Source organism: Lagenorhynchus albirostris, chromosome 2 (assembly GCF_949774975.1).
Source record: "Lagenorhynchus albirostris chromosome 2, mLagAlb1.1, whole genome shotgun sequence".
NCBI classification, from domain to species: Eukaryota; Metazoa; Chordata; class Mammalia; order Artiodactyla; family Delphinidae; genus Lagenorhynchus; species Lagenorhynchus albirostris.
In genome coordinates, this window is record NC_083096.1 from 179,405,791 (window position 1) to 179,428,165 (window position 22,375).

Below are 22,375 nucleotides of genomic sequence, written 5' to 3' on the forward strand. Positions count from 1 at the left end.
AAACAATTTCACACAATAAGCTTTATAAAATAGCGTGCTCATTGTAAGAAAAGTTGGAAACACCCCATTCAGGAAGTAACCACCGCCACCCTAACCAGCGAACACCTCCGGTGTGGCTGCTTAAGGAACGAGGATCACTTTGACAGCTGCTGTTGCTACCATTGGAAAGGCTGCCTCCACCCCCACAAGATACCCCACCCCCACCCCGCGCACACATGCTGGCCGTAAAGAAAGAAGGTAATATTAGCCCAAACTGTCAGTGCATCCTTCCCCAGGACTGAACGTCCTAGTCGGCTGGCAAGAGCAGGGGCCTCTGGAGGATGCGCAGGGGGTGGGGGGTGGGGGGGAGGAATGCGGCGCTGCAGACTAGACGTGGGGACTGCAGGGAGGAGCGTGGGCGCCAGGGGTGTGGTGGGAGGTCAGGGGCGGGGACTTGGGGATGGGGCCGGAGGTTGCGGGGAGCGCCTAGGGACGCGGGCACAGGGACGCGGCAACGGGGCGTGGGTGGGGCTCGCGGGAAAGGCTCCGGGGCCAGCCGCGGGTCCGAAGTCGGGACGCGAGGGCCACGGGGTGGAGCGTGGAGAACGCAGGGGCGTGGTGTGAGGGCGAGGGTGGGGCGCGGGGGCGGGGCGTGGCCGGGGTCCGGACGTGGGCGCCGCGGGGTGGAGCGTGGAGGGCGCGGGGGCGTGGCGGGAGGCGTGGGCGGGGCCTAGGAACAGGGGCGGGGCGGGGCCGCTGGGCCGCTGGGCGGCGGACCTGGAGGGCCCGGGAGGGGCCGAGACGCGGGCGGGGCGGGCACCGAGATGTGAGCGGCTCGTTGGTTTGTGCCCAGACGGCGGAGGCGGCGGCGACCCGGCCCCGGCCCGCTCCGCTCCTGGCCATGCCACCTCCCGCGCCTCCCACAGAGCTGGTGCCGTCGGAGCGCGCCGTGGTGCTGCTATCCTGCGCGCTCTCCGCGCTAGGCTCGGGCCTGCTGGTGGCCACGCACGCCCTGTGGCCCGACCTGCGCAGCCGGGCGCGGCGCCTGCTGCTCTTCCTGTCGCTGGCCGACCTGCTCTCGGCCGCCTCCTACTTCTACGGGGTGCTGCAGGACTTCGAGGGCCCCTCGTGGGACTGCGTGCTGCAGGGCGCGCTCTCCACCTTCGCCAACACCAGCTCCTTCTTCTGGACGGTGGCCATCGCCCTCTACCTGTATCTTAGCATCGTCCGCACCCCGCGCGGCCCCGGAGACGGCCGCCTGCTTTGGGCTTTCCACGTCGTCAGGTGGGTGGCGGCGACGCTGCTTTCCCTCGGGTCCAGTGACCCCTGCCTGGATCCTGTCTGCTGACCCTGTGGCCCTGGCCACCCTCTGGGCCCTGCGTCTTGATTGGACCCCTGGCCAGGCGCCCATCGGGCAGTGTCTGCTCCTGTCCCGGGACAGCCCTGGGCCAGCAGAATGATGCTAGTCTTGCCTGGGAGATGAACTTGTCCTGAACATCGCCGCAGGGGGCGCCCCTTTGAGGCGGCCCCCGCCATAGCCTCCCAGTGAGGTGGGCGCCTCAGCGCAGCCCCTGGAAGGTGCGAGGGGCCAGAGTTCGCCCTCAGAGCGTGGCCCTGGTAACTTGGAAGCACCTGGAGAGCTGGCGAGGCCACTCTGGGCCCTTGGCCTCCTGCTTCAGTGCGTTCCTGCCATCTCTGCTGACCATGGGGATCGGGGGAAGCAGCTGGTCAGGCTGGGAGATGAGTTAGGTGTGGTGCATTCAGCCACTCTCAGGCTGCCGTCCACCCAGCCCTCTGCCAGATGCAGTGCTTCAGCTGTAATATTTAGGAAGGACAGTCTTGTTTATCTTTGCTCATCTCTAAACCTCAGGCCCCAATCTCTTGTTATCTCTGTTCTAGATGATCTTACTTTCTTTCCAGAGTTCAGCAACTCTGAAATTGAGGTCAGAGGCAGAGGCTGGTCTGGAAGAGGGCAGCCAGCGGCCTGGAGTCTCTGAGGGTAGAGAAAACCGAGGCCTTGTCCTGCCCTGGCATTGAAGGGTCTCATCCAAGTAACTCTCATCTATGGAAGAAGGTTGGCCCCTTCCTGGTGTAATTTCAAGATTCAAACATCTGGTGGTGTCCTCTGGTGAACCCAAGGCAGGAATTTTATAGAGCTTCTTTCCTCTTCTCCTTCCTCCAGATAAGAGTACCAAATGCTGCCCTAATTATAGGTCCTCTCTGTTAAATACTTGAGTTCTTTCCAAGGGACTGAAGATAGTCAGCACTTTGGTAGAGACAGGTCACCTGGGTGTCACAGCAGTGAGGTCACAAGCCTGCAATAGTCACTTGACCTCCAGGTCTCAGAGCTGTTGGATGGAGGCCAGCTGGTCCCTGGGAAACTAAACGGCCTGCTTCTCGGCTGTTCAAGTCAAAATGTTTGTAGCAAGCCATTCAGATGTGCCTCAGGTGCTGCAGAGACCCACAGAGAGCAGGGCTGCCTCCCCCCCTCCCGCATACAACCTGATCCCACCAACCATTTCGGAGACCCCGTCCTTGGCAGGCTGGTTGGCTGTGGGCAGCGTGGAGCTCACGTGTACTTGAAAAGGAGCCCAAGACTTTCTTTGCAAGATTCTCTTGTCTTTTTCCTCCTCTTTTGAAAAATACTGAATACAACGTATTTTTCAAGTGATAAAGAGAACCTGGTGCAGCTCCTATAGAAAAGACATTTCCTAAGAAACCTTTCTTTTCACTTCTAGGGATGTTTTCTGTGATGCTTAGGGAAGGCCTCCTAAGAAAGCCCATGTGTCCTTCTCTGGCCATAAAAGGGAAGCGAATTGTTTGTCTTGTCTGTTGAATGTGATCCACCTGCTTCTTAAAAGAAAAAAAAAGAAGAAAGAAAGAAAATTACTTGTATCCAAGCTAGAAAGGGACTTTGACAGTTTATTCCCAGTCAGAAGTCAGCACTCATGTTGCTGGTGTGAGACTTGGTAAGACCTGTCCAACAGGTTCATGTATTGACCTAGGTCCTCCCAGACTGTATTGCTAAGGACTCTTCGGTGTCTTTCTTTGGGGGATGAGTTTGTTGCTGCTGAAGGACCTCTTGGCATGGGAAATCTCATCTTCAGTCTCTGGCAGCCCAGGCACCCACTCGCTAACCATTTCAAATGACTGCAAATCAGTCCTCTTCTTCAAACCTTCCAGTCTTGGGAAATATTTTATTTTTATTTATTTATTTTTTAATATTTATTTATTTTTGGCTGTGTCGGGTCTTAGCTGTGGTACGCAGGTTTTCTAGTGGCGCGCGGGCTCAGTAGTTGTGGCTCGTGGGCTCAGTAGTTGCAGCACATGGGCTTAGTTGCCCCGCGGCATGTGGGATCTTAGTTCCCTGACCAGGGATCAAACCCGCATCCCCTGCATTGGAAGGCGGATTCTTAACCACTGGACCACCAGGGAAGTCCCCCGGAAAATATTTTAAAATATGACAACACAAAGGGTTGCTCTCTCTGTTCTTATGAGTTGATTTTTAAAAAAAAAACTGACAAATATCTTGAGAAACGGACAAAGGACATTCTGACGAAATAGTAAAAGTATGAATACTCAAAACAATACAACAGTGAGGTACCATTTTCTCATTAAATTAGAGGGAAAAAAATAGTAAGTCAGGATACTAATGTGATAAATGCAGAGGAAACTGGCGTTTTACTACATTATTATTGGCCATGTAAGTGGGAATAATCCACGTAGAAAATATTTGGTTCATACCCCTTGGTCCCAGCAATCCTATTTGTAGGCATCTAGTCTAAGGAGATAAACCAAATTACATGCAAAGTTGGACGTACAAAGGAGTTTGCGTGGCATTGTTAGCCAGCACAGTGATGAGAATTTGAAAGCAACCTAAATGTTCAAAAAGTCGGGGCTCAGTAAGTTATAGACTACACCCCACCCAGAAGTGTTATGCTGCCAGTAGATACTGGCCATGAACTCTATAAGTCATATATTTTTTAAACGGTATGATACAACGTTAAGTGGGAAAAGCCATCTATAAAACGAAATGCAGCCATGCACCGCAGGAGGCTGGAGAGAGTCGCAGGCAAGTTCCCACAAAGCGCCTGCCTGGCCCCTGGGACCCCATCATAATGCCTGACATAGTTTCCTTTACAGAAAGACTTTTATCTCGTTGGGGAAGGAGGGCAGCTTAGACTTTATCCTCAGAGAAATTGCCTGGCATCACAAGCTGCATCAGGCTCCTGAGGTCTTGCAGGGATCAGGCTTTGATCCTCCATAACCCAGGGGACTCACCCAGAGATGATCACCCTCCAGCCACAGCTGATGAGACCTTCCCAAGCCCACAGAGCTGTTAGCAGGAGGCTCAGGGTTAGAACTTCAAGGTCAGTGCCCCTTTTAGGATTCCATCTTGTCTCTTGGCCTTGATAATAATTTTTTAAACTGAGAGATAATTCAACAATCGTTTATTTTTAACTTTCCAGATTCCCCCCATCATTAACACTTTACCATGTTAGCTTTACTTATCCTCTCCAATTATTTTTTTCCTGGAACCATGTAAGAATAAGTTACAGGGACTTCCCTGGTGGTGCAGTGGTTAAGAAACCATCTGCCAATGCAGGAGACACGGTTCGATCCCTGGTCCGGGAGGCAACTAAGCCCGTGCGCCACAACTACTGAGCCTGCACTCTATAGAGTCCGTGAGCCACAACTACTGAGCCCATGTGCTGCAACTCCTGAAGCCCGCACGCCTAGAGCCTGTGCTCCGCAACAAGAGAAGCCACCGCAATGAGAAGCCCGCGCACCGCAACAAAGAGTAGCCCCTGCTTGCCACAACTAGAGAAAGCCCGTGTGCAGCAACGAAGACCCAACACAGCCAAAAACAAAATTAAAAAAAAAAAAGTAAGTTACAGACCTGATGCCCCCAACTCCTAAATCCTTCAGTGTGCATTTATTTCCAAAAGACAAGGACAGTCTCTTGCGTGACCACGTACACCTCCCCAAAGCAGAGAGTAACGTGGAGCAGTGCCAATATCTGACTGTGTTATGTGAAGAAGGAAAAAGGCAAAGCAACTAAAAAAGAAATATGTGTGTGTGTCTGGTAAGAAACAAAATCTGATTGTGGATCTGTTGAGGTTTTGCCAGTTGTCTAATAAGGTCGCCGATAGCAAAGGGACTTGGTTTTCATGTCTCTTTATCCTCCTTCAGTCGGGAGCAGTGTTTCCGTCTTCCTTGGTGTTTCACGACTGGTCTTTTTGAAGAGTACAGGCCCGTTATTGTGCAGGATGTCCTCCCTCACCTGGGTTGCCTGATGCTTCCTCGGGAGTGGATTCAGTATCTGCACCTTGGGCTGGAATCTCACAGAAACCTGTTCTCGCTTGCTACCTGGTGGTGGCTGGCGACTTGGATTTGTTCCGTTTCCCGGTGATGTTCACTTTGATTGCTTGGTCAAGGTGTTATCTGCCCGTTCACCTCCTGGAACTCCTCGAAGTCTCACCCAAGGGTTTCCCATCCCCTGATTCCGACAGCATTCTGTGGTGACTCTTCCGGATGTTGCCGCATTTTTAAAGTGTGAGAATATTCTGTGTTCAAGGAAAGCCCTGCGATAAGCCCCTTTCTACTGTGTCTTAGCTGTGGAGGCGGCGCGGTCCCGACACCACGTATTTTAGTGATGGACTGCAGTATAGTTGATTTACAATGTCGTGTTAGTTCCAGGTGAACAGCACAGTGATTCCGTTATATATTTATATTGTTTTTCAGATTCTTTTCCCTTATAGATTATTACAAAATATTGAGTATAGTTCCCTGTGCTATACAGTAGGTCCTTGTTGTTTCTCTCTTTTATATAGTGTGTGTGTTTATGTTAATCCCAGACTCCTAATTTGTCCACCCCCCTTTCCCCTTCGGTAACCACAAGTTTGTTTTCTAAGTCTGTACCCATATCTTACATGTGTGTGGATAAGCATCTGTGACCGTGTGTTTGCAGTTCTCACCTAAGAAAGGGCTGGACAGCTTAGCCTGCAGCAGCTATGGGCGGGGTCATTTCCTTTCAGATAAGATAAGCACGAAACCGTCTCTGTCTCCCTGCAGAAGGTGACCTGCCTATCAAAAGCAGTCTTCAGCCCCTCTTCCCCTGCAAGGTGGTGGGCTCCTTCTGAACCAGTACGGCAGGGTCATGGACTGTCCCCTCACCGCTGGGCCAGGTGTGTCCTGTGATTGCGGGGGGAGGTCAGACTGGGGCGCCTCGTCTCGCCGCGTCAGAAGGGGAGCCCAGGCCGAGCTGGCAGCCTCGAGCAGCCTTTGGGTTTCTTCTGGCCCCACTGAAGCGGGGATAGGTGTGGGCATGACCCCCGGCCCACGTGCCCACCCACCCTCTGGCATTTGCTGGAGGCTCTGGAGGAAGAGAGAAGTCTATGGCATCCCAAGTTCACCATGAAAACCCCTGCTGTGGGGATTGGGACGTTCCAGCGCAGAGAAAAGGGGACCCGTGGGCCCCGAAGGGGAGAGCCTGCAAGCTCTCTAATCAGACACTGGCTCACTCACAGCGGGGCCCAGTGACAAGGCCCCAAGTGGGCAGTGTCTGAATGGGGGGGAACCCAGTGGTTGTGTGAACAGCACCCCACGTCAGACAGTGCTCCCCAAAATGACAAGAGCTAAACCGGCTTTGCTTGCTGAGGGCCCTGCTGCAGTGAGGTCTCTGCGCTGCATTTGCGTGTCCGTGGGACACCCGCTGCGGCACCAGAGGCTGCCCCTTGACCCTGCCGGGGCAGAGTCAGAGTCTACCCCGGGCCCAGGTGGGCAGGAGAGCGTCCCTGAGTGCTGCACAGTGCTCCTTGGCACCCACAGAGCCAGGGCTGCAGAGGCCCGTGCCAGGGGCTGAGTGTTTAGAAGTTCCCTTGGACGCCTTTCCCCACCTCTGCGGCCAGGGCTACCGAGCGACCGACCTCGCAGTGGCCTGGCCGGTGCCTGACACCCTGAACTCCCACGTCCTGCCCCCTGCCCCACCCATAACAATAAGAGCCCATTGCTGGGGCAGAAACCTCCAGGCGGCCTCCTCGGGCCTGGACTCCTTGCACCAGGCTGCGCCCCCTGCAGCCGCATCCCTCCGGCCCGGGCCCGGCTCCGTCCTGCTCCCAGGAGCTTTCAACACTGGTACATGGTTGCCGGATAGTTTCCTTCTCAGAGCATCTTGGGGTCATGGTCACATTCAAGGCCTTCCATAGGCCCCAGGCACATGGGCCAGGCTCTGCTGCTTGGGGGAGAAGACCCTCTTGTGGCCTCCCATCAGGTGCCACCCCGCACCAGAGATCTGTAGGAAGGGTGAGGTTTGGGGGGAGGGGGGCGTGCAGGAATCCAGCGGTGGATTGAGCAGACCTTGAGCCCTTGGTGCGGAGGGGGAAGGGTGTTCCCAGCCCTGACTGTGAAAGCGGCTCTGTCACCACAGGTGTCCCCCTCCCTGACTGGTGGGACAGGTTGTTTCAGAAGATCCCCAGCTGGGCAGACCAGGAACTCTGAAGGAAAGCCAGAGCCTTGCTCTCGGGGGCACCGGCCGCCTCTTGTGGTCGTCTGACAAATGCCACGGAATCCAGGTGTGGGACACGGCCTGCTCACGGACCGCCTGATCCCACGGTGCTTCAACTTCTCATGGGGCGACTGAAGAACAAAGTGAATGTCGAGTTCCAAAAGCCAAGCTCATGAGCAGTCTGCAGGGCGTTTGTCAGTTTACCCCTCCCCTAAGCCTGCTGAGGGCCCCCAGCTCTGCCGGTCTGGGTGTCAGGGGGTGTCCCAGGGCTGGGCTGCCATCCCCTGCCCTGGCATGTCTCTCCCCCAGAGTTGGTAGAGAGCACCTGCCCTCATCTGCTGTGGCAGCCCTGACGAAGCCTGCAGACTGGGTGGGGTGCTTAAACAACAGACATCCCTTCTCTCCCGGTCCTGGAGGCTGGAAGTCGGAGATCCAAGTGTAGGCAGGGTTGGCTTCCGCTGAGGCCTCTCTCCTTGGCTTGCAGACGGCCGTCTGCACCCTGTGTCCTCACACGGTCGTCCCTCAGTGAGTGCCTGCATCCTAATCTCCTCTTCTTACAAGGACACCTGTCCTATTGGATTAGGACCCACCCAGTGACCTCATTTTAACCTAATCACCTCTTTAAAGACCCTGTCTCCAGATACGTCGCGTCCCGACGTACTGGGGGTTAGGACTTCAACACAGGAATTTGGGGGCAGGAGGGGACATACTCAGCCTATAACTGCCTCCGAAGGGGGAGGAAGCCAACTTGGAGTCTGGCCTCGGTTTCCACGCAAACACACGTGAGAGCTGGGGCCTGGGCACCTCTGGGAGCAGCTCTTGGTGCCCCTCCAAGTGGGGGATTCTGCTCAGAGAGTGGTCTGCAGGCCCCCTCCATCTAGGTGACCCCAGCCATGCTTCTTCTCTGCCTGCATCACAGGTTTGGAGAGAAGGAGCCTCATTGGTCACCTGCTTTAACCATGTCCCTCCTCAGTGCCTTTCGTAGCATCCCCTGCACGCGGTCACATGGCTTCCTTCCCCTGATGGGGGACGCTGCCGGTTTAGCCCTTGGCTTTGGGACTGAGCAGGATGCCTGTCCTTTCCTTCAGCCGCCTGAGTCTGCTCTGCTAGCAGGACGTCCCCAAGAGTCTTCCAGTACTCGAGGCCCAGCTCCAGGCCCAGCACGCCCTCACATGCCCGCTCTGGTGACAGCTTCACAGTCTCAGGTTTAGAATGTGGGTCCCAGGTGTCCACACGGAGGCAGGACAGTTTGCTGGCCATTCTCCATCACCCACGTCTGGGCATCAGGGCAACCCCTCCGACCAAACACCTTCTGGGTCCCAGTCAGCTACAGCCCTTGGTCTGTTTCTCATGTGCTGTTGTTAAGCTGTATCTTACTTGTTCTGATTTTGTTTGTTTGTTGATTGAGGGCTGCTTTTTATTTTTTTGGAGGGATAAAAAACTGTTAGGTGGTGCATGTCAGAAATTAGCAGTAGACGTTTCTGGAAAGTGAGAATTAGGTCACACATGTCTCTGTAGAGTTCCTCCCAGAGTTGGACACCACCTAAAACTCAGGGTGGCCACTTGGCCAGAGAACAGCTTGGCGTATTGAGGTTGCCAAAGAGATTTTCTCCTGGCTCTATAGGTGAGAGCTTGGGGCGGGGCAGCTTCAGCCCCCTATCCTTTTCATCCTCTGTCCGGTGGTGGCCTGGAGCTGGCTTGTGGGACCCGATTGTTAAATTTCAGGGCATTTTGTGGGCTGATTGTTAGATAGAACATCGTTAAAAATTAAATTATATAAACTTACAATTAAATAAATTGCATTAAAAACAAAAGTAACATACTCAAAACTCCTTAGGTCCTAATTATACTTTTTAAAAAAATTATTTTATTTATTTATTTATTTATGGCTGTGCTGGGTCTTCGTTCCTGCGCTTGGGCTTTCTCTAGTTGCGGTGAGCGGGTGCTATTCTTCGTTGTGGTGCGCAGGCTTCTCACTGCGGTGGCTTCTCTTGTTGGGGAGCATGGGCTCTAGGTGCGCGGGCAGTAGTTGTGGCTCGTGAGCTCTAGAGCGCAGGCTCAGTAGCTTTGGTGCACGGGCTTGGTTGCTCCGTGGCATGTGGGATCTTCCCGGACCAGGGCTCAAACCCGTGTCCCCCGCATTGACAGGCGGATTCTTAACCACTGTGCCACCAGGGAAGTCCCCTAATTATACTTCTGTTGATTTGTAGAGCAGACGTCAGCAGACTTGTCCTGTACAGGACCAGATAGTATTTTCAGATCTGTGGGCCATGCGACCTCCGATGCCACTGCTCAGCTCAGCTCTGGCAGCTTGGAAGAAGCCATGGATGATGTACAACCAGTGAGTGTGGCTGTATGCAGTAAAACTTTATTTTAAAAAACAGACTGAATCAGGAGCTTGGGATGGACACATACGCATGGCTGTATATAAGACCGATAACTAATAAGAACCCACTGTAGAGCACAGGGAACTCTACTCAGTACTCTGTAATGACCTATATGGGAAAAGAACCTAAAAAAGAATGGATATATGTATACGTATAACTGATTCACTTTGCTGTACACCTGAAACTAACACAACGTTTTAAATCAACTATACTCCAATTTAAAAAATAAAATAAATAAATAAAGAACAGATGGGGCCGGATTTGGTCTGAGGGCCCTAGTTTGCTGGACCCCTGTTCTAGATTTAAGAAAGTGATAGAGAAAGTGTTAGTAGTAAAGATGAAATGCAAAAGTGTTTCTTGTCTCTGTACTTAAGCCCTGGCGGCAGCCACGTCGGGGCAGGTGGGAAGCCGCATATTTCAGGGGGAGGTGATGAGAAGGGGCCATGTCCCAGAGCAGGAAAAAAGAAGAAACATTCTTCTAGTGTTGGAAAAGTATTACCTGATCCACAGAGAGGTTGCTCACGTCAAGTCGACCCAGTGAAGTCCCAGCTCTCGTCTGGTCCCCCAGGTCTTCCTCATTTCACTTCCATCTTAGTCATTAAGGAAAATGAAAAGGTCAGCCACCTTCTCAACACGGAACTACTCTCATTGGCTGACTGCGACCGCAGGTTGGCTGCAGATACCAGAGTTCTGCAAAACTCAACAGAAGCCTCCTGTGAGAATCAGTTGGCTATGTGGAATGTACGATAAGGAGTATTGTGTATTTTATTATTATTTACAAATTGTGTGCCCCGCGTCCTTTAGATCAGTAAAATTCATAATCAGTTTATGTTTGTGTACGTACACACACACACACACGCACGCACACACACGCGCGTGCGTAGATGGCTTTCTGATGTTAAAACATCACCAGCACACCATTGTCCGTACCTGTAAATTACGAGTCTGGTAGAGCCTGCCTGGCGGGGTTATTAGACCGTCCCTCCCACTCCATTCCCACTGCTCTCTGAGGTCACCTTTTCTTCCACCTCCACTCAGGTACCTCCCCAGGCAGCTTCTGGCCTCAGCAGAGCTGCTGTCTGTGCTTGAGTTCAAACAGCAGCTCTGATTGATCAACCCACGCGCTCAGCCCTTTCAAAGCCGTCTATTTGGGCTTCCCTCTAGCATTTTCCATCACAGATTCAGCTCCAGGCACAGCCCAGTAACACAGAGGAAATACGGCACTGGGTAGCTTTTGTACAACAAACCTAAAGTTGTGAAATGTGGGGCTGTCACCAGGGGCCCTGGTCCCCAGGGGCCGTAGGGATGCTGAGGAGGGAAAGAAGCTGCTTCCTCCCACCAAGCCTGTGCTCTCCCATCCCGCTGGGGTGGGAATCCTCCGCTCCAGTCCTGCCGGGTGTTGGTCCCTAAGCACTGCTCTCCCATCTCTAACTTCAGGATTTCCGGTTCAGCCCTTTAAAAGCCTTTCATCTCCTTTCAGTAAAGTCCTTGCAGTGAATATTTAAAGAGTAAATTGGGAAAAGCTGTCTCAGTCACTTGGTTCAAACGTCATTTGTTCACTCATTCATTCAGTTCATTCATTCGTTCATTCATTCATTCAGCAGGTCCTAGTTTTGCCCCTGTCGTGTGCCAGGCACTGGTGTAGATGCCAAGATAGAGCAGTGAATCCACATGGCCCTCGCCTCGTGGAGCTTATAGCTGACATGTGTTGTCCTAAAATCCCAGGATGGCGTGAGTTTTAAAACAGTAACCCTTTGGTTTGATACTAATACATATTAACTCACCAGATCAATAACTTTGCATAGCACAAACATTTAAAATAGACACACTCCATCCATTTGAAGTGTAACTTGGTACCTTTCTCATAATCCTTGTTTTTTTAATAAATTTATTTATTTTATGTATTTATTTTTGGCTGCATTTGGTCTTCTTTGCTGCGCGTGGGCTTTCTCTAGTTGCGGCGAGCAGGGGCTACTCTTCGTTGCGGTGCACGGGCTTCTCGCTGTGGTGGCTTCTCGTTGCAGAGCACAGACTCTAGGCACAGGGCTTCAGTAGTTGCGGCACATGGGCTCAGTAGTTCTGGCTCGCGGGCTCTAGAGCGCAGGCTCAGTAGTTGTGGCGCACAGGCTTAGTTGCTCCGTGGCATGTGGGATCTTCCCGGAGCAGGGCTTGAACCCGTGTCCGCTGCATTGGCAGGCGGATTCTTAACCCCTGTGCCACCAGGCAAGTCCCCACCATCCTTTAATTTCTATGGGGTTTTGGCCCCTTCCGTGCTCTTGTGACTTCAAGGAGGATGTGCTGCTTCTGCCTCTGCTGGGCTGTCGGGGCAGCAGAGCTGAGGGTGGCACCCAGTGGCCCGCCCCAGGCTCTGGTCCCTCCTGCAGAGGCCAGTGAGGGGAGGAGGTACCAAGTCTTTCCTGGGCCCAGGAAGCGGACTTTCTCCCTTTCCTCGCCATCCCTGCCCTGCCTCGTCCCCGGCCCTGCGGCATTTGGAGACCCTTATAAAATCACAGCCCTTGTAGCCTCGTTTTGGTAACAGACTAAGTGCAACTGTGGCCTCATCATTGTTCTACGACCTTCTTTCAGAAAGAGCCGATATTCCTTACACAGAGCCCTCAAGACAGAACCAGTTTCTGAACTAAACGTTTTCCTGATGACACTGTCCTATTTACTTACTGCTTGTTCTCTGGGCGGCTGACCTACCACGTAGGCCCGTGTGTCCTCCTGGGGGCAGAGACCGCGCAGGCCTCATCATCCCTGGTGGCTACACCGCAGGCCCGGATCCTGGGACCTGGGGACAAGCCTCACTGACAACACTGGTCGTAAATGCGGACACGCTCACCCTGTCCCGCATGCTGGATGTAACGCTGATGAGTTTATTCTTGTGACAACCAGCAACGATGCTCTGCTCCATGCACCGTGATCATCCCCACTCTGTGGAGAAAAACACGGATGTGTTGCAGCCACGTGGGGCAGGGCCGAGACTCGGACCCAGCCTGCTGCATCGCAGTCCAAGCTCTTAACCACCCTGCCGGGCCGCCACATAGCTTCTGTGTGTCCCCCTGACTGATTTAAAAGGCTTGGCGAGGAGACTCGTGCGGGGACCACTGGGGAGGGGCCTTGGGGCTCAGCCCTAATCCCAGCTGTGTCGCCATTGCAGCAAACTCTAGAAAAGTCAGCCCAGCACTGCGCTGAGAGGGGGCCCCCGCCCCAGGGTCTGGGCTTTAGTGGGCCCCTTGGACCCTTGCCAGTGCCCGCCCCTTCCCGTAGAGCAAGGAGGGCTCAGGACCGAGGAGACGTGTCCGCCCGGAGCCCGGGGCCCCTCTTCTGGTTCCTGCTGTGGGTGCACGGGACCCAGACAACCCCGGGCCACCAGTGTGTGCACCCCTGGGCCCAGGCTGGCCGGGGGGCCTGTCGGCGGGGTGGTGGGTGAGGCTTGTCCGCGTGGGCTGGTGTCTGCAGGCCAGTGCACAGGCCCCTCGGTGCGGGAAGGAGCCGGCCGTCCCCATGCCACGGCGTCCCAGCGCCCGTCTCCGAGGAGCCTGGCAATTCTGAAATAGAACCCGGCCTCCAAGGGCTTGGGAGGGAGGCCAGGGCACCCCGGGCTTGGCAGGGCTTGGGCAGAGCAGGGCTGGGTGGGGGGGTTTGAGGACGCCCGCCCCTCCTTTCTCCGGGAACACTGTCTGCTGCACGCTTGGGAGAGCACCGTCCTTCTTGCCGACACGGCATCCCGGTCCCTTCGCCCTCGCTGGCTTTGCCGGGAGCCGGGTCCGACCTCACCGCCCCCCGTCTGCTCCTTATTCCTCAGCTGGGGGATCCCGCTGGTCATCACCGTGGCGGCTGTCACTCTAAGGAAGATCGGCTACGACGCCTCGGACGTGTCCGTGGGCTGGTGCTGGATCGACCTGGAGGCGGAGGACCGCGTGCTCTGGATGCTGCTGACCGGGAAGCTGTGGGAGATGCTCGCCTACGTCACGCTGCCCGTGATCTACCTCCTCATCCGGAAGCACATCAACAGAGCGGTAGGTGCCCCGCGGGGCCCCGGCCCAGAGCTCTGTGTGGCCACCGTGTCCCGGCGTCAGGCTTGGCTGCCGTAGGGGACGGGACTGGTGACCGACCAGAGTGACGGAGGCTTTGCTGTGCCTCAGGCGCCGTGACGTGCACTGAATTAATAAGCATCGTGGCTTGACTGGTTTGCTAATTATGCAGCCCTGTCGGGAGCGGGTCCTGTTATCCTCCGTGTGTGGGTGAGGAAACGGGGGCTCACCGAAGTTAGGGGGCTCCCCAGACTCGCCCAACTCTGACTGACCTGCTGTGAAGCCGAGGAGGCTGCAGGCTCAGCCTGTGTTCTGGGCCGCAGCTCTCTATTGCCCCCTCCTGGACAGATCACCACGGTCGCTTAACCTGGAGAGGAATTTGGATGAAAGATGAACTAAGAATTGAACTAGCGTGCCCCTGGAGAGAGGAGGCCACAGGCTTTCACAATCAGCGATACAAATAACTCACTTTTTTCTCCTTGATGATTAAAATATTATAAGTGGTAGACTTTTCAGGCTGTCAGGAATTCATAAATCAATAGGCTGGGCTGCTCTGAAGTCTCCTAGACTTCTGGCCAGAAATTCTAGGAAAGAATGGTTTCCCTCTGATGATCTGGCCAAATTGTTCCTTGCTCTGGACTACTGGTTCCGCACATATAAAGTATGGGCTTTCTCCTAGCCACAAGCAAACTGCTACCCCAAAAAGCCTCAGGTTAGCCCATCCGTTGATCCGCTCAACCATTCATTCAGTGTGTTTTTATTGAGCATCTACTATGCACAAAAGCTCTGTGTGTCGGTGGGAATGCTAATGAGAGCTCAGGCATGGATCCTAGGAGGAGGGAGAAGTGTAATTACGATGGAAGATGAAACGGGGCTGGAGCAGTAACATCGTGAAAGCTCTGGGGATAGACTTCCAAGCTCATTCTGCTGGTGTGGTGCCTGTGTTTCTGTTTTGCTCTGAGTTTTCAAGGCTGTAATCGTAGGCGAGAATGTCCCCAACTTTTGACTTTCGGGTGTGCTGCTGGCTCAGCGGTCATTTCCAAGTGTGTAGGGTGCTCCTCGCAGCTGACACGTGATCGCCACCCTGTATGTGGGATGCACACTTTGGGTTCTCTTTTTACTCCAGAATTCACCTGATTCTCTCTCCTCCCTGCCGCCCTCTTCTGGCTCAGCTTGGAGTCGTTGACAGAGATGTTGGCAGGGCTTACCGGTGGGTCTGAGATCCTCTTTGTCTACTTAGAGTTTTTTAGCTGGTCTCCTGCCTGGGCCGGGGCTGCCCTTCTCACCTCCTCTTTTCCGTTGCCCTGGGAAGGTTCCGGGCTCCCCGATGAAAGCTCCCAGGAGCCCCACCAGGCTCTGCCCAGGACCTCCCCATGCCCTCCCCCAGCTGCCTTTTCATGTGTGTGTGTGTGTGTGTGTGTGTGTGTGTGTGTGTGTGGGGGACCATGCTGCAGGGCATGCGAGATCTTAGCTCCCTGAGAACCCGTGCCCCCTGCAGTGGAAGCACAGAGTCCTAACCACTGGACAGCCAGGGAAGTCCCCCTGACCACCAGATTTTAAATTGGCACCGCCAGCTCTCCCTCCTGCCCAGACTCTTAACCACTGGAGCACCAGGGGAGTCCCTCGTGTGTCTGTCGGCCTCCCTGCCCTTCCTGTAGCGGAGGCAGGAAGCCTGGGGTCCTGCCTGTGAGGCTGACCGCCCCCCCATGTGAGAATGGTCCTCTCCTACAGCTCTGCGGGTGTTTCCAGAGAAAAGGAATACTAGTGAGCAGGGAGGTGAGAATGTGCGGGTGGTTCCCTGCCTCTAGCTAGGAGGGAGAGCTAAAAATAAATGAACTGGGCGAGCCTTGCCCTGAGGAAGAGCGGATCAGCAGCCCTGGCTAGTGCCCAGCTCCCCCGCCCACCCGTGTGGTCCTGGAGGGGATGGGTGGTGCCGTTCTCTGGGTGCTGAAGGCCCCGGGGAGGAAGCACGTGCTCTGAGCAGGTGAGCTGCAGCAGCTTGGGTGCTCAGAGATGCCAAGGGGTGTGGCTCTTCTCCTTACCTGCGCCTTCAGTGTCCCCCACAGAGGACCAGGCTCAAAAACACACCTTTGTTATGGAGCAGTGTTTTCTTCATCTATTTTTAGAAATTCGGTTGTGATCTGGAACTGCCTTTCCTGTCCCTGAAGGGCATTCCGAGGAGCAGGGAAACCAAAGCTGGCGGCTGCTCCCCTTTTCTTCCTGTCCCAGCTTCGGGCAGAGCCCTTGCTGTGGGGCAGGCGGCGGGGTGGGGGGACACAGCAGGGCCGGGGGGCAGGGGGGGCTTGCCTTCTGGAGGAGGATGACTGTGAGCGATGGGCCTGATAAACGAGGGTGAATGGCATCCAGGAAGGAGGAGGAGAAGAGCTATGAGAAGCAGACAAGGATAAAGAGCTGGAGGTGGGGACAGGACCACCTGGGAAACGCCTTTGCAGTTTCAATAGGTTGTCAGGATAGCCCTTATCCAGAATTCAACACTGGAGCAAAGACTTGAAGAGGGTGAGGGCGTGAGCCACATAGACGGTTGGGAAAGAGCATTCCAGCTCGAGGGAGCAGCCTGTGCAAAGGCCCTGGGGTGGGGTGTGCCTGGCATGTTTGGAGCATTCGGACGCCCGTGTGTCTGGAGAAGAGTAAACAGCGGGTACGTAACAGGAATGAGGTCAGAGCTAGACTAGGGTTGGGGACATCGTAAGGAACGTGTGAAATGGGAAGACACCAAGAGCTTTGAGTGGAATACTGGCTTGATCCGACTTAGGTTTTCAACGAGCCACGCTGCTTCTGTGTTGAGAGTGAGACTGCAGTGGGGACGGGGTGGGGTGGTCAGGGAGATAGAGGGAGACCTGTGAAGAAGCAGTGGCAACTCTCCAGAGAAGGGGTGGTGGTGCTTGCACCGGGCTGGTGGCAGTGGCAGTGGACGTCCAGGTCTGGGTCTGTTTTGAAGGCAGGGCCTGCAGGGCTTACCTATGGATCGGACGTGAGCTGTCGCACAGAGAGAGGGACCAAAGGCCACTCCCAAGTTTGGGGCCTGGACGGCTGGAAGGACGGGGCTCCCGTTAGCTGAGATGGGGAAGCAGGCAGCAGGCTGGGGGTCGAGAGCAGGCATGTGTTTCGGACCTGAGAAGTTTCCGACGTGCTTTAGACACCCACGTGGGGTGTGGAGCAGACAGTGGATGGAGGAGACCGGGCAGAGGTGGGAACCTGGGCTGCCGGCCTCAGGTACTGCGCGGCTCACGACCTCCGCGTCCCGGTGGGAGGGCAGCCTGCGGTGAGGCTGGAGGGGGCGGGAGGGCCCCGTCGCTCACGTCTGCTTTGTGTGCTCCTTGCGCAGCATGAGGCTCTCTCCGAGTACCGGCCCCTCGTGTCCCAGGCGCACCAGCTCCAGCGCCGCACCTCCGCGGCCGATAAGAAGCTGGCCCTCATCCCGCTTATCTTCGTCTGCCTCCGGATCTGGAGCACCGTGCGGTTCGTCCTGACCCTCTGTGGCTCCCCGGCAGTGCGGACGCCAGTGCTCGTGGTTCTGCACGTAGGTCTGCCCCGCCCCCGCCCCGCCCCGCCCTCGCGGCTCCCGGCCGACCGCGGGGGTCAGCAGGGTCAGATCCCTGTCCCCGGCAGGCAGGCAGGCGGGGGCTCTGCCCCACCTCGACTTGCTCGCTGCCCCACAGGGAGCCTTGATGAGAGAAGATGGAAGGTCAGCGTGGCTCGGGGGCAGCCCGGGGGTGTTGAGTTGCTGTCCAGTGGCCTAGGAGTAGCCCCGGGAGAGTTGACTGACCCTGAGTCCTTCCCAGCCCAGAAGACCCGGGGACACGCCTGCAAGTCCAGGCCTGCCCGGTGCTCAGCCCAAGGCCCACGTGGACAGGGTCCCCCACAGACCAGCCTCAGGGGTGGAGGACCGGTTCCTGGGTCCCCAGCACTTCCCGGCCTCCCTGCGTGTGCTTCTCAGGCCCGCCCCGGCCCCGGCACTCACGCCTCTCCCTTTCTCCCTGCCAGGGGATCGGGAACACCTTTCAGGGGGGCGCCAACTGCATCACGTTCGTCCTCTGCACCCGCACCGTCCGGACTCGTCTCCTCTCCCTCTGCTCCTGCTGCTGCCCTCAGGCTTCCGCTGCCGCCGAGAGCCCGCTGGGCCCCCCAAGGCCCCTGCGCCCTCCACAACGGGCGGGCGAGTCGCAGGGGCCCAGGCGGGCCGCGGATGAACTTCCAAGCACCTGAGCTGCTGCCCCCCTAGTTCTGTGCGTGGGTGCTGCCGACCTGGGGCGGGCGGCGCCGAGTCCCCTCTGCAGGGAGCGGGGCGTCAGCTGCGCTGTCCGCCTTCGGCTGCCGAAGCTCAAGCCCCGTGGGGAGCAGCGCAGACTCGGCTTGTCTACCTCCTCGACCCTCAAGCACGACCCCCTCACACCGCATCCTTCTGCACGCAGGGGAGTTCGTCAGCATGAGGGCTGCACTGAGATTCAGGGAAACCCGTGGGACCCGATCACTGCCAGGTTGCCTGGCGGTCCGGGCGTCTTCGGCCTCATGACCACACAGCACTGTTTACAGCTGGAGGGACCCACACCGGTGGGAAAAGCACATAGAGATATATGTACACTGGGCACCCATCCTCAAGAAAATGTCAGGGGGTACCAGCGACGTGGCCCCCACTGAAGTATCACAGAGCAGACTCCTGGTTTGTCAGGGCGTTGAGATTCCCCTGAGAGCCTGGCTTTTCTCGGATGGCTTTGCTGGTCAACGAAAGGGCCAGTTACCTTTCACCAGGAGGTTCCCCCCTGGTGACCAGCATGAGCACAGCCGCACACAGCTGCAGGGCAGCTGGTCTCCTGGGGCCTCCTGAATCCTCTCCACGGGCTGCCAGCCCTTGATGTATGGATTGTGTTTGAGTTTCAAGCAGAGGCCAGGATCCAGACTCCTGTCTCCCCCAGGCACTTAAAATTAAAATGCAGGCCCCTCCTCCAATGCAAGGGCTGGAACAGGACAGGAAGAGGCCACTGCAGAAGTCCCCGCAGACGCCCCACTGTCACTTGGGTCTGTTCTTGTAAAGACTGAAACGGGTGAGTCGGGGAAGGATCTGGCTTGTTCACTTCCTAGGTTAATTTTTTATAGGAAAGGCGACCAGAGGGTTAGGGAACACCCAAATACTGATTCCTCCCTGAAGGTGAAGGTTTGGGGGATTGGTTGGGGAGAGTGACGCATGCATCATGGGGTGATTCAAAAGAAAACGGATTTAAAAGAAGCATCCGTATCTCTATAACCTATGGCTCTTCCACCAACCCTTTCGTCTTAGGTCAGAAAACAATTTCTCTGTTCAGTCACAGAAGCCACTGGCTAAGAGTGGGAGGTGTAACTGTCACTGTGCGTGCGGGGCCTTGGGGAAGAAAAGTACAACTAACCTGATAGGTGCCCCTCCCTTGGGGCCCATGAGAACTCTGCAAAACTGCTTTTCTGAACCTGTTAAAGGGTTCTGGATTAAAACCAAAGCCACACCCTCCTGTTGATTCCTCTTTTACTCTCAAAAGCAAAATCTGTAATAGGAAGAGACTCTGAAAGTAATAGTCCTCTACAGAACTAGGTCCAAAACGCTCCTTTTGGGTTCCCTTTTTAAAAGAAGGTTTTATGAAAATCAGCAAGAGGTGAAACATCCCTTTAGGATTCAAAGAAAGCTCTGGGCTGCCCTACAGAAAGCTACTTGTCAGTAAGGCGGTCTCCTTACAGAAATGGCCCACGTGAGGGGAGTCCGGGGTTCCCCTAAAGACGTTACAGCTCATCATGGGTGCCTAGCTGGTAAAGAGCCTCACGTTAGCTTCTAGAATGGAGCAGAAATTCAGGAAGTTACTTGCTGCAAAAGAGAAGGTGACTCACGGCTGAGCTAGAGTATGGGCCCTGGGGGAATGATGCTCGAATACCTCTTGTTCTGAAGGGGGCCCCAGAGGCCTTGGCTCAGATGGTGCAACATCGATGCCCGCTGGGCATGGCCTCTAAGGACAGGCCTGAGACCTGGGTTTCCCCAGACCGGCTGCAGCCGGAAAACACCCGCAGAGGGAGTCGGGGCTCATAGAAGAACATCTCCGTGTGCCCGGGCCTCCCTCACGTTCTCATTCCACCTGTGAGTTGCCGCTGCTGAGTATTTCCATTTCCCTCCCTCTGCTCCCCACCCTGTCTCTGCAGACGGGTGAACATGTTACTGCGAGTGGCGGACACATGCGGGCAGGGGAGGGGCTCGTGCTGGTGCCCGGAGCGTTGCAAACAGCACCATCGTGAAGCCCAGGAGGGTCTCCTGCCTCGGATCAGAGCCAGACAGAAGCGCGTTCCTTTTACACGTGGCCGGGCGCCCGTGGGTTCTCTCTCTCGGCCAGTGTAGTTAATGTTTATCCACCCTCACCCCCCGGGCACAGCTGTGTGGCCTCGGCCTGGACAGGGGCTGCGTCTCAGCCCCCAGCCCCTCTCTTCTCAGGCACTTGCTGAACCTTGGTCTTTTCCTCAGGTTTACGAAACACTTTCTGCCTCTTTGTGCTTCAGAGTTGTGTCTGTCTGTTTTTGTTTTTTAATAAAGATTATGATTTGGCCCAGCGTTAAGGGTGCAGACAGAGCTCTGCCTGTGTCCATAGCAAGAAAAGAACATTTTTGCAGGCTTCCCGTCTCGGCATAATGGCATCGCGGGAGGTTTTGTGCATGTGCAGAATTGTAATGCAAACCCTGACCGTCTGGGTCAAGGCCAAAGTCTTGCTATTTTAAATTAAATAAACTATATTTCTTTTGTGTATTTGGTAAACCGACTGCCGTTGATGTGGGTGCGGGTCGGCAGTGCGGCTCAGACGGGCCTGTGCTGTGGGGCAGGTCCAGAGCTTTCCACACGGTTGGGCCCTGGAGACCACGTCTGTGTCCTTCTCTCTGGGCAAATGCTGTCGGGTAGGTGGCCACCTGGTTGGTATAGCCAGCTTCTCCTGAGTTTGCCTGATAGAATCCCTCGTCTGGGTTGGGGAGCAGGGGTGGTGGTGTTTAGAATACAGATTCCAAGGCCCCGTCCCATATGAGGATCAACAGAGCCAAGTTCCAAGGACCCGCAGCTTAGGGCTAAACTCTCACGAGTGAGACACTCCAGATACTGGGCCACCAACCATGTCTCCCTTCTTGCGTGATTCTATCCCGACACCCGGTGACCCTCTGCAGTGGCAACTAAGGCTCCCCGGCGGCCGGGAACTGCTGGCGTACAAGGGCTCTTCCCTGAAGGAAGCAGCCTTCCAAAACCAGCCATCGGAGCCAGCTGCCTCGCTCGGTGCAGACCTTCGCAGCCCTGCAGCCCTGCCATCAAGTCTTTTTTTTTTTTTTAACTGCTACATCTTGGGAACTTTGCTCCCAGAAGCGTTCCTTGTTTATTTGTTCTACTTTCTGGATTTTGTAAAGCTAAAAATACATCAACTGTCAAGAGGATGAGAGGACAAGCCACAGACTGGAAGAAAATATTTGCAAAAGACACATCTGTGTATCTATACAAGATGATGGATGCTAACCTATTGTCATCATTTCACAATGTATGTGAATTGCCTTCACACTGTACACCTTGAACGTATACAGTGAGGTGTGTCAATTATTTTTCAGTGAAACTGGGGATTGGGGGGAATACACATCTGATAAAGGACTGTTACCAAAATATACAGCGGACCCTTTTTTTTTCAAATTTTTATTTTTATTTATTTATTTTTGGCTGTGTTGGGTCTTCGTTGCTGCACGTGGGCTTTCTCTAGTTGTGGCGAGTGGGGCCCACTCTTCGTTGCAGGGCACAGGCTTCTCATTCTAGTGGCCTCTCTTGTTGCAGAGCACGGGCTCTAGGCATGCAGGCTTCAGTAATTGTGGCTCGTGGGCTCCAGAGCGCAGGCTTAGTAGTTGTGGCGCACGGGCTTAGCTGCTTTGCGGCATGTGGGATCTTCCCGGACCAGGGCTCGAGCCCCTGTCGCCTGCATTGGCAGGCGGATTCTTTTTTTTTTTTTTTTTTGCGGTACGTGGGCCTCTCACTGTTGTGGCCTCTCCCGTTGCGGAGCACAGGCTCCGGACGCGCAGGCTCAGCGGCCGTGGCTCACGGGCCCAGCCGCTCCATGGCATGTGGGATCTTCCCGGACCGGGGCACGAACCCATGTCCCCTGCATCGTCAGGCAGACTCTCAACCACTGTGCCACCAGGGAAGCCCGGCAGGCGGATTCTTAACCACTGCGCCACCAGTGAAGCCCTACAGTGGACATTTAACACTCAGCAATAAGAAAACAAACAACCCGATTAAGAAATGGACCAAAGACCTTAACAGCCGCCTCACCAAATAAGATACAGAGATAGCAAATAAGCACGTGAAAAGATGCTCCACATCATGTGCCACCAGTTAACACAAGTTAAAACAGCGAGATACCACTACCCACCTCTTAGAGTGGCCACGATCCAGGACATCGACAGCACCAAATGCTGGC

The 22,375-nt window shown here is 55.2% G+C and overlaps 1 protein-coding gene across 3 annotated transcripts in view; it reads left to right on the plus strand.

The window, feature by feature from the left end:
* Nucleotides 1-842: 842 nt before the first annotated feature.
* The window catches only part of SLC2A5 (solute carrier family 2 member 5), a 60,537-nt gene continuing 39,004 nt past the window's right edge, over nt 843-22,375 (plus strand). Inside the window, exons 1-2 of one of the 3 annotated variants that reach the window (XM_060141526.1) lie at nt 843-1,263; nt 13,682-13,895. In XM_060141526.1, the coding sequence (XP_059997509.1) occupies nt 881-1,263; nt 13,682-13,895 (597 nt within the window). In that variant the 5' untranslated portion in view covers nt 843-880. Of the gene's footprint in view, nt 1,264-13,681; nt 13,896-15,101; nt 15,121-18,149; nt 18,974-22,375 lie in introns of those variants that run through there. The other 2 variants (XM_060141531.1, XM_060141530.1) reach the window with 2 other exon arrangements.